Genomic DNA, 12,801 nt, shown 5'->3' with positions numbered 1-12,801 from the left:
ATGGCTATAAATTGAGAGAGGGAATGTGCAAGAAGACCTGGATGTCCTCGTACACCAGTCGCTGAAGGTAAGCATGCAGGTGCAGCAGGCGGTAAAGAAGGCAAATGGTATGTTGGCCTTCATAGCGACCGGCTTCGAATACAGAAGCAGGGTTGACTTGCTGCAATTATACAGGGCCTTGGTGAGACCACATCTGGAATATTGTGTGCAGTTTTGGTCTCCTTATCTGAGGAAAGATGTACTTGCTATAGAGGGAGTGCAGCGAAGGTTTACCCGACTGATTCCTGGGATGGCGGGACTGACATATGAGGAGAGATTGAGTCGGTTAGGATTATGTTCACTGGAGTTCAGAATAATGGGGGGGATCTCATAGAAACCTATAAAATTCTAACAGGACTGGACAGGGTAGATGCAGGACAGATGTTCCCGATGGTGGGGGAGTCCAGAACCAGGGGTCACAATCTGAGGATATGGGGTAGACCATTTAGGACTGAGATGAGGAGAAATTTCTTCACCCAGAGAGTGGTGAACCTGTGGAATTCGTCACCACAGAAAGTAGTTGAGGCCAAAACATTGTATGTTTCAAGAAGGAGTTAGATATAGCTCTTGGTGCGAAAGGGATCAAAGGATATGGGGAGAAAGCGGGAACAGGCTATTGAGTTGGATGATCAGCCATGATCATAATGAATGGCAGAGCAGGCTCGAAGGGCCAAATGGCCTACTCCTGCTTCTAGTTTCTATGAGCCTGCCTCCACTTGGCCACTCACCCCATTTTAATTTTTCAGCTGACGGGCCTTTAATTATCAGGCAAGATGGCCACCCCCGCTTCAGAAGGAAGTCCTGCCTCACAGAGCTGCCAGCCAATCGAATGCTGACATCCCTGCAGTAACACCAGCACCGCCAGGAGCAGTGGCCACTGCTGGTAATGCAGGAAGCCTGGGAGGAACAACAAACATTGATTTGCTGAAACCCAGCTAAGTCCAGGATCTTGCCAGGGCTATGCTGGCAGGCCCCAGTGAAGTGGACTGCTGACTGATTGGCCGAGGCATTGCCATGGAGAAAGCAACAGGGAATGACAGGCTCCCCAAGCATCCAGTTAATTCAAAAAGGCATGAGGCCTGAACATATTCATTTAAATGGTTCGTTTACACTTGCTAGAAGCTGGCTTTTCTATAAACACAGGGCCTCATTTTCTGCAAACAAAAGAAATATGAAATCTAGGCAAGTCTGGAATCTCACCAGGCCTATGCTGGCAGGCCCCAGTGAAGTGGGGGGGGGGGGGGGGGGCGGGGGGGCATATTGGACAGGATGGGGGCAGGGTAAACTGTGAGGGGGATTCTCTGATTGGCACTGAGGAACCAGAAAGCACCCTTTTCTCCAACAGTATGAATTGTTGTGATCGTTTGAAATTTGGCATTCGTACATTTGGCCTGATGAGTGAAAGATGAAAAACTTCAACAAAATGTCTCTCTTTTCAGCAGTATCTAATTGCTAATGAATTCAGAACATTGGTACACTTGTTACATTATTTAGTTCTAAGCTGTGTTACGATCCCAGCTGATGTTAATACTGGACATGTCAGATCCCGGAGTGAAACCTGGCTTGATAGAACCTAAATTTTCTTAGAAATCGTGGAGGAAAGTTACTGAACAAATTCACGGGAGTTTACTGATGAACTTTTAACATCAAAAGTAAAACATTTATTAAACAGTGAAAAAATGAACTATATTACACCAGTCAAAAAAAATTGGAAAGAGCTCAATACAAATCCCAGAAAAGGATTCAAACTCACACTATTCATTTTATCCCAGCGATACTCTTACAGACACAAAGAAAAACCAGTGAAGATTTACCACTATCTTAACGTCAAGGCTTCTTGCTGGGGCTGGCCCAAGTAGAAAATGGTTTTCTTCTGGTGGATTTCTGAACGTTCACTAAATGCTTTCCACCCAACAGGCATCTCTGCCCGAGACACCAAAAACCACGCTCTAAACTCACTATCACTTTACTTCAACTGCAGAGCAAACACAAGTTCCCCAAACTCAGTTCTCCAGCAACCTTGCAGTTTTTCTTATCAGAGAGCTTTGAACTCCTGTCTTTCCTTTCTGGCATACACACTCTGAACTTGTTTTCTGTCTTTTCCTGTAACTGTGTGTGTCACTGGACCCCTGTCACTGGGCAACAGCACAGTTTTTTCTACTTTTTCTTTTACACAAAATCACTAAACTACTAACTCTTTTGTAAACCATCTCTTCACTTCAAGGGTGGAATTTTACGGCTCCTCCCACTGGTGGGATTTTTCCATCTCATCAAAGTCAATAGATTTTAAATGGTCTTATCCCCACTGCGATGGGGCTGTAAAACTCCGCCCCAAGAGTTGTAAAACCTCATTAAAAAAGCATGTATACAAACAAATCCAGAAAACCTGACCTTTTTGCGAGGAGGCCATTCAGATTCGCAGCACCAATCTCACAAAAAACTAAGTGAAACTGAAACCATGTTCCACTTTTCATAACACACAAATACAAATACAAATTATACTTAAAGTTGTACATTGTTTCTAACAGCTGAAAAGTTGCATATTCATCCACATTATGCTTCATAATAAAGCGCATGCTCACTTTTAATGCCCTGGAGAATGAACAAATTCTAGCTATGTTGTTCCTGTGCAGACTACTGCAAGATACAATTGGCAATGAGCTGGACTCTCCTGATTTTCTTTCTCTACAATTAAATCCATATGGCCCAATTTTAACTCTGTCATCCAGTGCCTCAGTTCACTTCCCCTACTGGTGATCTCAAGATTAGCAATGGAAGATTTAAATTCGAGTTTGTAGCTTCTTCTGAAATTCATTAAATATACTATAAAATTACCTGGTAAACATTCAGACTAATAGTCAATACTTTGTGAGTGCTGAATTATGATTACATCATAAAATTAATATGCTTTATTAAAAATGGTGTTAAATTTGGCTAGACTTTTAAAAAAACCAGTTTATTAAGAAGTTACAAGTTCTTTTGCACACTTTCTTTTGAAATACTGAATATGTTTATTACGAAGGAAAGTCTTCTATTTTCCTTACCCTGTACAATATGAAAGTTAGAATACTTACTACAGCGTGGCTCGTAATAAACTCCATTGCTGTAAAATCTAAAGGACTTGTGTGATGCATCCATCCCAACAGCCACTGGTCCATTTTTAAAGATGGCCATTTTTAAGGCTTCACGGTCTCCCGATGTGACGTTGACGTAGCCCTTCAGCTGAGCTGTGAATATGGATTGATTATAGTGGCAGAATCCATTCTGGATGGTGTGAAAACAGGAAGTTCAAAATAAATAGCAAATAATTGAAAATATAAAAATGATTTCAAGAACACAGCCAGTCAGCATTTAAAGGAAGGATGGACTTCAAATTACACAGCACATTTTTAAGCGTATTGCGTGGTCAAAAGTGAATGTTTTCCATTTCTTGAAAGATCATTCACTATGTTGGAAATCAGGAGCATTGTCTCAATAAATATATTTGTTAAATACAAATAAAACAGAAAATGCTAGTAATATTCACAGGTCTAACAGCATCTGTGAGGAGAGAAACAATTAGCATTTCAGGTCGATAATCTTTTATCAGGGTGTCAGTTCTGGATTTTCTGTTTTTATTTCAGATTTCCAACACATGCAGTGATTTGTTTTAATTTAAATCCATGCTGGTTGATTTTTTTACTGAGGGCTCTTCATAATGGTCTGATCAATCTGCCTGTGAAAAATTCCTCATTGAATAAACTTTTTAACAATTATATATAGCATTGACTTTTGTGTAAACAGATACATAACGAAATAACCTGATAAAATATAGTACTCTGATGTCAATTTAATTTTAGATGCCAATAAAAAGCAGAACACAATCCAAGCAAAAAGAACAATCACCTTCTACATCCAGCTCAAAAAATATGTTGTTTAAAGGTTAATTCCTTGCAATTAAAATTTTAAAATCACCAACTGAGGTTAGCTGATAGTAATTAGAACTGAAGATCTATAATAACAACTACTCAGCATTAAGGAATTACAGTTTCTCACAAATCTGGAAGTTAGCAAAAGATATTTTGAATTTTAACCAAATTGGATGATTACATGCTATCCCTCATAAACAAGAGCCTGCCAAGGAGGTAGTGGAAACTGCACAGATTTTGTATTTCATTGACTGCTCTCCTGAAAGCCCAGCTACCTGCCTCAAACTTCAATTGTGAAGTCTACCACCCTCAGCACCTTGGGGGCCTCCATTGACTGGAGCAACCATAATAACACAGTGGCTATAACAGCAGGGCAGAGGATGGGTACTTGTAATAAGTGCCTCAATTCCTGACCCCCAAAGCCTCTATGCGTGTCAGGTTAGGAGTGTGATGGCACAGTTACTACGTATCCAGATGGATGCAGCTACAACCTCCACAATCAGCTTGTTTGAGCAGCACCATGGACTCGATATTCACCCCATCCACAAGCTACAGAATGCACTGTCGCATATCACCAAGGTTACTTTGGTAGCACCTCCCTTTTTTGCAACCTTTACCTTCTTCAGATTGAACATATGCTGTAACTGCATCGTAACTGAATCAATAATCCTTAAATTCCCAGCTGATTTCAACATGGAAGTACCGTCTTCATCACAAGGACTGCTCTGCTTCAAGAAGGCTCACCACCACCTGCTCAAAGCATCTAGGACACGAACTTATGAATTAGTAACAGGAGTAGGCCACTCAGCCCTTCAAGCCTGCTCCATCATTCAATAAGATAATGGGTAATCTGATTTCAACCTCAACTCCACATCCTTGTCTACCCCCAGTAACCTTTCACCCTCTTGCTTATCAAGGATCTATCTACCTCTGCCTTAAAAATATTCAAGGACTCTGCCTCCACCACCTTTCGAAGAAGAAAGTTCCAAAGGTACTGTAAGAAAAGAATTCTCCTCATCTCTGTCCTAAATAGGCAACCCTTTATTTTTAAACACTGACCCCTAGTTCTAGATTCTCCAACAAGAGGGAACATCCTTTCCGCATCAATCCCATCAAGACCCCTCAGGATCTTATGTTGCAATCAAGTCACCTCTTACCCTTTTAAACTGCAGCGGATACAAGCCTAGCCTGTCTAGCCTTTCCTCATAAAACAACCCGCCATCAGGTATTAGTTTAGTAAACCTTCTCTAAACTGCTTCCAATGCATTTACATCCTTTGTTAAATAAGGAGACCAATACTGTACACTGTACTCCAGATGTGGTCTTACCAATGCCCTGTATAACTGAAGCATGACCACCCTACTTTTGTATTCAATTCCCTTTGCAATAAATGATAACATTTATTAGCTTTCCTAATTACTTGCTGTACTTGCATTCTAACCTTTTGTGATTCATGCACTAGGACATCTAGATCCTCTGAATCTCAGAGCTCTGCAATCTCTTACCATTTAGATAATATGCTTCTTCTTTATTTTTCCTGCCAAAATGGACAATGTCACAATTTCCCACCTTATACTCCATTTGCCAGGTCTTTGCTAACTCACTTAACCTATCTATATCCCTTTGTAGCCTCCTTGTGTCCTCTTCACATCTTACGATCCTACCTATCTTTGTGTCATCAGCAAATTAGCAACCATACCTGTAGTCCATTCATCCAAGTCATTTATATAAATTGAAAAAAGTTGGAGCCCCAGCACTGATCCCTGTGGCACACCACTTGTTACACCTTGCCAACCATAAAAAGATCCATTCTGCCTACCCTCTGTTTCCTGTTGGCTAGCCAATCTTCTATCCATGCCAATAAGTTACCCCCTACACGATGAGCTTTAATTTTTCGCAATAACCTTTGATGTGGTATCAAATACCTTCTTGAAATCTAAATAGAGTACGTCCACTGGTTCCCCTTTACGAACAGCATATGTTACTTCTTCAAAGAACTCCAATAAATTGGTTAAACATGATTTTCCTTTCACAAAACTATGTCAACTCTGCCTGGTTGCCATGAATTTTTCTGTGCTCTGCTATAACATCTTTAATAATAGCTTCTAGCATTTTTCCTATGATAGGTGTTAAGCTAACTGGCAAGTAGTTTCCTGCTTTCTATCCCCCTCCCTTTTGAATAAAGGAGTTACATTCATTATTTTCCAATCTAATGGTACCTTCCCCAAATCCAGGGAATTTTGAAAAATGAAAACCAATGCATCAACTATCTCACAAGCTACTTCTTTTAAAACCCTAGAATGAAGTCCATCAGGACCTACGGACTTCTCAGTTCCATCAATTTGCTCAGTACCACTTCCCTGGCGATTGTAATTTTCTCGAGTTCCTCCCTCCCTTCCATTTCATGATTTACAGCTATTTCTGGGATGTTGTTTGTATCCTTTATAGTGAAGACCAATACAAAATATCTGTTAAATTCATCTGCTATCTCCTTATTTTCCATCATTAATTCCCCAGGCCCACATTCTATGGGACCAATGCTCACTTTGTTAACTTTTCTTTTTTAAATAGCTGTAGAAACTCTTACTATCTGCCTTCATATTTCTAGCTAGCTTTCTCTCGTAGACTGATTTTTCCTTCCTTCTCAATCTTTTGGTCATTCTTTGCCGTTTTTTTATATTCTGTCCAATCTTGTGACCTGCCACCCATCTTTGTGGGTGGGCCAATTAAGGACCGCCCAGCATGACGTCCGCCAGGAAGCGCTATGCGCTCCCTGTGCTGTTGGGGGGGGCGGGGGGGGGGGGGGGGGGGGGATTCCCTGAGCTCGGAGCGCACAGACCTCCCTGAGGCAAAGTGCTGCCTGCCTCAGGGAGATCGGCTCGGATTTGAAACTTCAAATAAACATGAGAAAAAAATTTCGCTGCCATGTCCCCTCATGTGACACTGTCACGAGTTGGGACCTGTCCATAACTTTTATTTTTAAATATTCTGAGATTTTTAAATCACTCATGTAACCTCATCCCGCCCACGGACGAGGTTTGATGCTTTTTCTGAAGCCCGCCAGGACTCCCGGCCTGCTCGCCAACCTTAAGGTTGGATGGGCAGGTCCATTAATGGTTTCAATTAGTTTCTTACAGGCCTTACTAGGCCGTTGACAGGTTGACTCCTGAAAGTCTAAATGACGCGGGGTGACGTCGGGACACACCCCGAAGTCACCCCGCGTCATTTTACACGTCGGCGTGCGGGCCCCACCCCCGCTCACCGAACAGACGATTCTGCCCTTGGGAAGTGACTTGGCTTTTTTGAAAAAAGGTCATAAGTTCACCTAGGACTTTGAGCAAGCCTGTCTTTTCCAATCAATCACATGTCCAGCATGGCACTTGAGAAGGAGAGCTACTTGCTTATTTGAACTGTAATTACTTTAATGGCTGGGATAAAAAAAAATCTGTTTTAAAGGCAAAGGTCCCGATGATTTACTGGAAATCACTTGACAAAGATGAGCTTTATGTTTTGAATTTATTTTTTTGAACCCAGGCTAAACTGGGAAGGGGGGGAAGCTGCCCAACTTGCGCTCTCCTTGCTTTGCCTGAAATACAGTGAGATTGTCAGTATCCAGCTAGGAATCCTCATCTCAGTGGAACTTGTCTGTATTTGGAAACCCGAGAGGCTGAGATAAGAGCGAAATCCCAAGAATTGATCCGGTTTTATTTTTCTCCATGTTGGAGCTCCATTGATGAGAATCTCCAGACATCTACTAGGACTAGCGTTCCGTCTTCACATGAGGAAGCACCAGGTCGACAGCGTCAAAACCTTGTGAACCTTATCCTTTTTGTAACATTTTTCTTTACCCTCCAATTTCTGCAAAGACCCTATTTGTTTGTCCTTTGTATGTGTGTGTGTGTATGTGTGCTGGGGACTTTAAAAGAGATAGATAGTTACACTTGCCGATTATCAATTGCGTGTTAACCAGTTCTTGCAACTTGTTTTAAAAGAAGTTTTGTTTTTACAATAAATCAATAATTCTCAGTTTATTGAAAGAAGCCTGGTTAAAGCCTTTTTAGAGTCTCTTTTATTCTGGGTATAACAGTAGCAAAGGTAAATAATGGCCATTTTGGTGAGTAAATTAAACATTTACGTTAATGGTGTGACCTGTGGAGTAGTAGGGCTAGAGAAACTGCACACTCGTGCCATCCCGGTTGTAACAAAAATAAGTTGTGAAGAGGACGTAAGGAGTCTGTACATGGGCAAAGACTTGGCAGATGGCGTATAATGTGGGAAAATGTGAACTTGTCCACTTTGGCAGGAAGGAAAGAAAAAGGTCACATTATTTAAATGGGGAGTGATTGTAGAACTCTGAGGTACAGAGGGATCTGGGTGTCCTGGTACGTGAATTAGGAAAGGTTAGTATGCAGCTACAGGAAATGATTAGAAAGGCAAACAGAATGTGGCCCTTTATTGGAAGAGGAATGGAATATAAAAGGAAGGATGTTTTGCCACTGTTGTACAGGGTGTTGGTGAGACCACATCTGGAGTGCTGTGTACAATTTTGCTCTCCTTATTTAAGAACGGATATAAATGTGTTAGAAGCAGTTCAGAGAAGGCTCACTCGACTGATACCTGGGACGGGGGAGTTTTCTTATGAGGAAAGGTTGGACAGGCCGGGCCTGTATCATTGGAGTTTAGAAGACTGAGAGGTGATCCTATTGAAACGTACAAGATCCTGAGGGGACTTGACAGGGTGGATGTTGAAAGGACACTTCCCCTTGTGGGAGAGACTAGAACTAGGGCAGTCAAAAATAAGGAGTCTCCCTTTTAAGATAGAGATGAGAAGAAATTTTTTCTATCAGAGGATCGTGAGTCTTTGGAACTCTCTTCCCCGAAGAGTAGTGGAGGCAGGGTGATTGAATATTTTTAAAGCAGAGGCAGATAGATTCTTGACCAACAAGGGAGTCAAAGGTTATCAGGCTAAGCAGAATATGGAGTTGAGGCTACAATCAGATCAGCCATGATCTTATTGAATGGTGGAGCAGGCACAAGGGGCTGAATGGCCTCCTCCTGCTTCAATAAGATCACCTCTCATTCTTCTAAGCTCCAATGGATACAGGCCCAACGTGTCCAACCTTTCCTCATAAGATAATCCCTCATCCCAGGAATCAGTCAAGATGTAAAGCCAGCCATCTAATTTTCATCTTACTGCTTGCAACTTGTATCAAGTGTCATCAGTTAGGTGTATAGACTGAACAAACTTCTGAATTTCTGGATACAGAGATTCAATTCTGAATTTTCAAGGAATCTGTGTTGCTTGACAACCACTGTTGCTTTTTAATACAATCTGATGGAAGCCAAGCTTATCAGATAACTCCTTGATACTGACCTGTCCCAGGTAAGAACCATATGAGTCTTCAATAGCAATTCCACCATGTTTCAGGATCCATTCAAATGCCCGCCATTCTTCTCCTCCATCACAAGCAGCATTTCCAAAACCCCATGTACAATCAAGCAACATTTGTTGAGATAGTGGGATTAAATATCCTGTCTGAAAAGTAACACAAGTATTGAATTTAAGTTTACAACAACAACAACATTGTTAATGATTATTCAAGAAAATGAAACAACTCAGATAATTTCAGTGTATGTGAATATACTGATTTCTTTTTCTATCCCCTCATGGGATGTACCCATCCCTAATTGCCCTTGAGAAGATGGTGGTGAGCTGCCTTCTTGAACCGCTACAGTCTACATGGAGTAGGTACACCCACAGTGCTGTTAGGGAGGGAGTTCCAGGATTTTGACCCAGCAACAGTGAAGGAACAGCGACATAGTTCCAAGTTAGGATGGTGTGTGGCTTGGAGGGGAACTTGCAGGTGGTGGCGTTCCCGTGCACTTGCTGCCCTTGTCCTTCTAGATGGTAGAGGTGACGGGTTTAAAAGGTGCTGTTGAAGGAGCCTTGGTGAGTTTCTGCAGTGCATCTTGCAGACACTGGTACACACTGCTGCCAATGCGCGTCAGTGATGAAGGGAATGAATGCTTGAAGTGGTGGATGGGGTGCCAATCAAGCAACCTGCTTTGTCCTGGATGATGTCAATCTTCTTGAGTTTTGATGGAGCTGCACTCACCCAGGCAAATGGAGAGCATTCCATCAAACTCCTGACTTGTGCCTTGTGGATGGTGGACAGGCTTCGGGGAGTCAGGAAATGAGTTAATCACCATAGAATTCACAGCTTCTGACCTGCTTTAGTAGCCATAGCATTTATACAACTGTTCCAGTTCAGTTTCTGGTCAATGATAACCCTCAGGATGTTGATAGTGGGGGATTTAGTGATGGCAATGCCATTGAATGTAAAGGGGACATGGTTGGATTCTCTCTTGTTGGAGATGGTCATTGCCTGGCACATGTGTGGTGCGAATGCTACTTGCCACTTGTCAGCCCAAGCCTGAATGTTGTCCAGGTCTTGCTGCATATTGGCACAGACTATTTCAGTATCTGAGGAGTAAGAAATGTTGCTCAACATTGTGCAATCATCAGTGACATCAGCTTCTAACCTAATGATCGAGGGAAGGTCATTGATGAAGCAGTTGAAGATGGTTGGGCCTAGAACACTACCCTGGAGCTGAGATGATTGACCTCCAACTACCACAGCCATCTTCTTTTGTGCTAGATATAACTCCAGCCAGTACAGAGTTTTTGTCCTGATTCCCATTGACTTCAGTTTTGCTCGGGCTCCTTGACGCTAGACTTGATCAAATGATGCCTTGATGTCAAGGGCAGTCACTCTCACCTCACCTCAGGAGTTCAGCTCTTTTGTCCATGTTTGAACCAAGGCTGTAATGAGGTCAGGAGCTGAGTGACCCTGGTGCAACCCAACCTAAGCATCAGTGAGCAAGTTATTGCTAAGGCAGTGCCACTTGATATCACTGTTGATGATCCCTTCCATCACTTTACTGATGATCGAGTAGACTGATGGGGTGGTAATTGGCCGGGTTGGATTTGTCCTGTTTTTTGTGTATAGGAGATACCTGGGCAATTTTCCACATTGCCGGGTAGATGCCAGTGTTGTAGCTGTACTGGAACAGCTTGGCTAAGGGTGCAGCAAGTTCTGGAGCACAAGTCTTCAGTGCTATTGCCGGGATATTGTCAGGGCCCAGAGCCTTTGCAGTATCCAGTGCCTTCAGCTGTTTGTTGATATCACGTGGTGAATCTAATTGGCTGAAGACTGGCATCTGTGATGCTGGGGACCTCCAGAGGAGGCCGAGATGGATCATCCACTCGGCACTCCTGGCTGAAGATTATTGCGAATGCTTCGGCCTTATATTTTGCACTGATGTGCTGGGCTCCTCCATCATTGAGGATGGGGATATTTGTGGAGCTTCTTCCTCTAGTGACTTGTTTAATTATCCACCACCATTCGCAACTGGATTTGGCAGGGCTGCAGAGCTTAGATTTGAGCCATTAGTGGTGGAATCGCTTAGCTCTGTCTATCACTTGCTGCTTATGCTGTTTGGCGCGCAAGTAGTCCTGTGTTATAGCTTCACCAGGTTGACACCTCATTTTTAGGTATGCCTGGTGCTGCTCCTGGCATGCCCTCCTGCACTCTTCATTGAACCAGAGTTGACCCCCTGGCCTGGTGGGGTATATGCTGGGCCATGAGGTTACAGATTATGTTTGAGTACAATTCTGCTGTTGCTGATGGCCCACAGCGCATCATGGATGTCCAGTCTTGAGTTACTAGATCTGTTTGAAATCTATCCCATTTAGCATGGTGGTAGTGCCACACAACACGATGGAGGGTATTCTTAATGTGAAGACAGGGCTTCGTCTCCACAATGACTGTGTGGTGGTCACTCCTACCGATACTGTCATGGACAGATGCATCTGCGGCAGGCAGGTTGGTGAGTATGAGGTCAAGTATGTTTTTCCCTCTTGTTAGTTCCCTCACCACCTGCTGCTAGCAGTTGTGTCCTTTAGGACAGGCCAGCTCAGTCTGTGGTGGTGCTACTGGACATTGAAATCCCCTATCCAGAGTATGTTCAGCGCCCTTGGCACCCTCAGTGCTTCCTCCAAGTAATGTTCAGCATGAAGGAGTACTGATTCATCAGCTGAGCGGGGAGGAGGTACATGGTAATCAACAAGAGGTTTTCTTGCCCATGTTTGACCTGATGCCAAAGGGTCCAGAGTCAATGTCAAGGATTCCCTCCCGACTGTATACCACTGTGCCACCACCTTTGCCGGGTCTGTCCTGCTGGTGGGACAGGACATACCCAGGGATGGTGATGGTGTTGTCTGGGACATTATCCGTAAGGTATGATTCTGTGAGTATGACTGTATCAGGCTGTTGCTTGACTAGTCTGGGAGACAGCTCTTCCAGTTTTGCAGGGTCAAACAGGGCTGGGTTTTCTGTTGTCGTCTCCGATGCCTAGGTCGCTGCTCGGTGGTCCGTCCAGTTTCATTTTTAATTCGATACAACTGAGTGGCTTGCTAGGCCACTTCAGAGGGCATTTAAGAGTCAACCACATTGCTGTGGTCTGGAGTCACATGTAGGCCAGATTGGATAAGGATGGCAGATTTCCTTCCCTAAAGGGCATTAGTGAACCAAATGGGTCTTTATGACAGCCAGCACTGCTTTTTCACGGTCACTATTACTGAGATTAGCTTTTTAATTCCAGATTTAAGAACTGAATTTAAATTCCACCAGCTGCCACGGGGATTCAAACCTGTGTCCCCACAGCATTAGCCTGGACCTCTGGATTACTTGGCTGGTGACATCACCAGTACACCACCGCTTGTAGAAACCATAAAGCTAGTGGGACTCTGAAAGCAGACTGACCTACACTGTATAAATTGTACAAATTTCTT

General features: G+C 43.1%; 1 protein-coding gene across 2 annotated transcripts in view; it reads right to left on the bottom strand.

The window, feature by feature from the left end:
- The window catches only part of LOC144696133 (digestive cysteine proteinase 2-like), a 40,273-nt gene that overhangs the window by 1,362 nt on the left and 26,110 nt on the right, over positions 1–12,801 (bottom strand). For both annotated transcript variants that reach the window (XM_078567474.1, XM_078567475.1), the window contains 2 exons: positions 9,322–9,483; positions 3,114–3,303 (listed from right to left, as the gene is read on the bottom strand). In XM_078567474.1, the coding sequence (XP_078423600.1) occupies positions 3,114–3,303; positions 9,322–9,483 (352 nt within the window). The remainder of the gene's footprint in view (positions 1–3,113; positions 3,304–9,321; positions 9,484–12,801) is intronic.

The sequence above is a fragment of the Cetorhinus maximus genome, chromosome 21 (genome assembly GCF_964194155.1).
Source record: "Cetorhinus maximus chromosome 21, sCetMax3.hap1.1, whole genome shotgun sequence".
In the NCBI taxonomy this organism is placed as follows: Eukaryota; Metazoa; Chordata; class Chondrichthyes; order Lamniformes; family Cetorhinidae; genus Cetorhinus; species Cetorhinus maximus.
The sequence above is the reverse complement of the archived record's forward strand: the minus strand, read 5'-3'. Positions and strand labels throughout refer to the sequence as shown.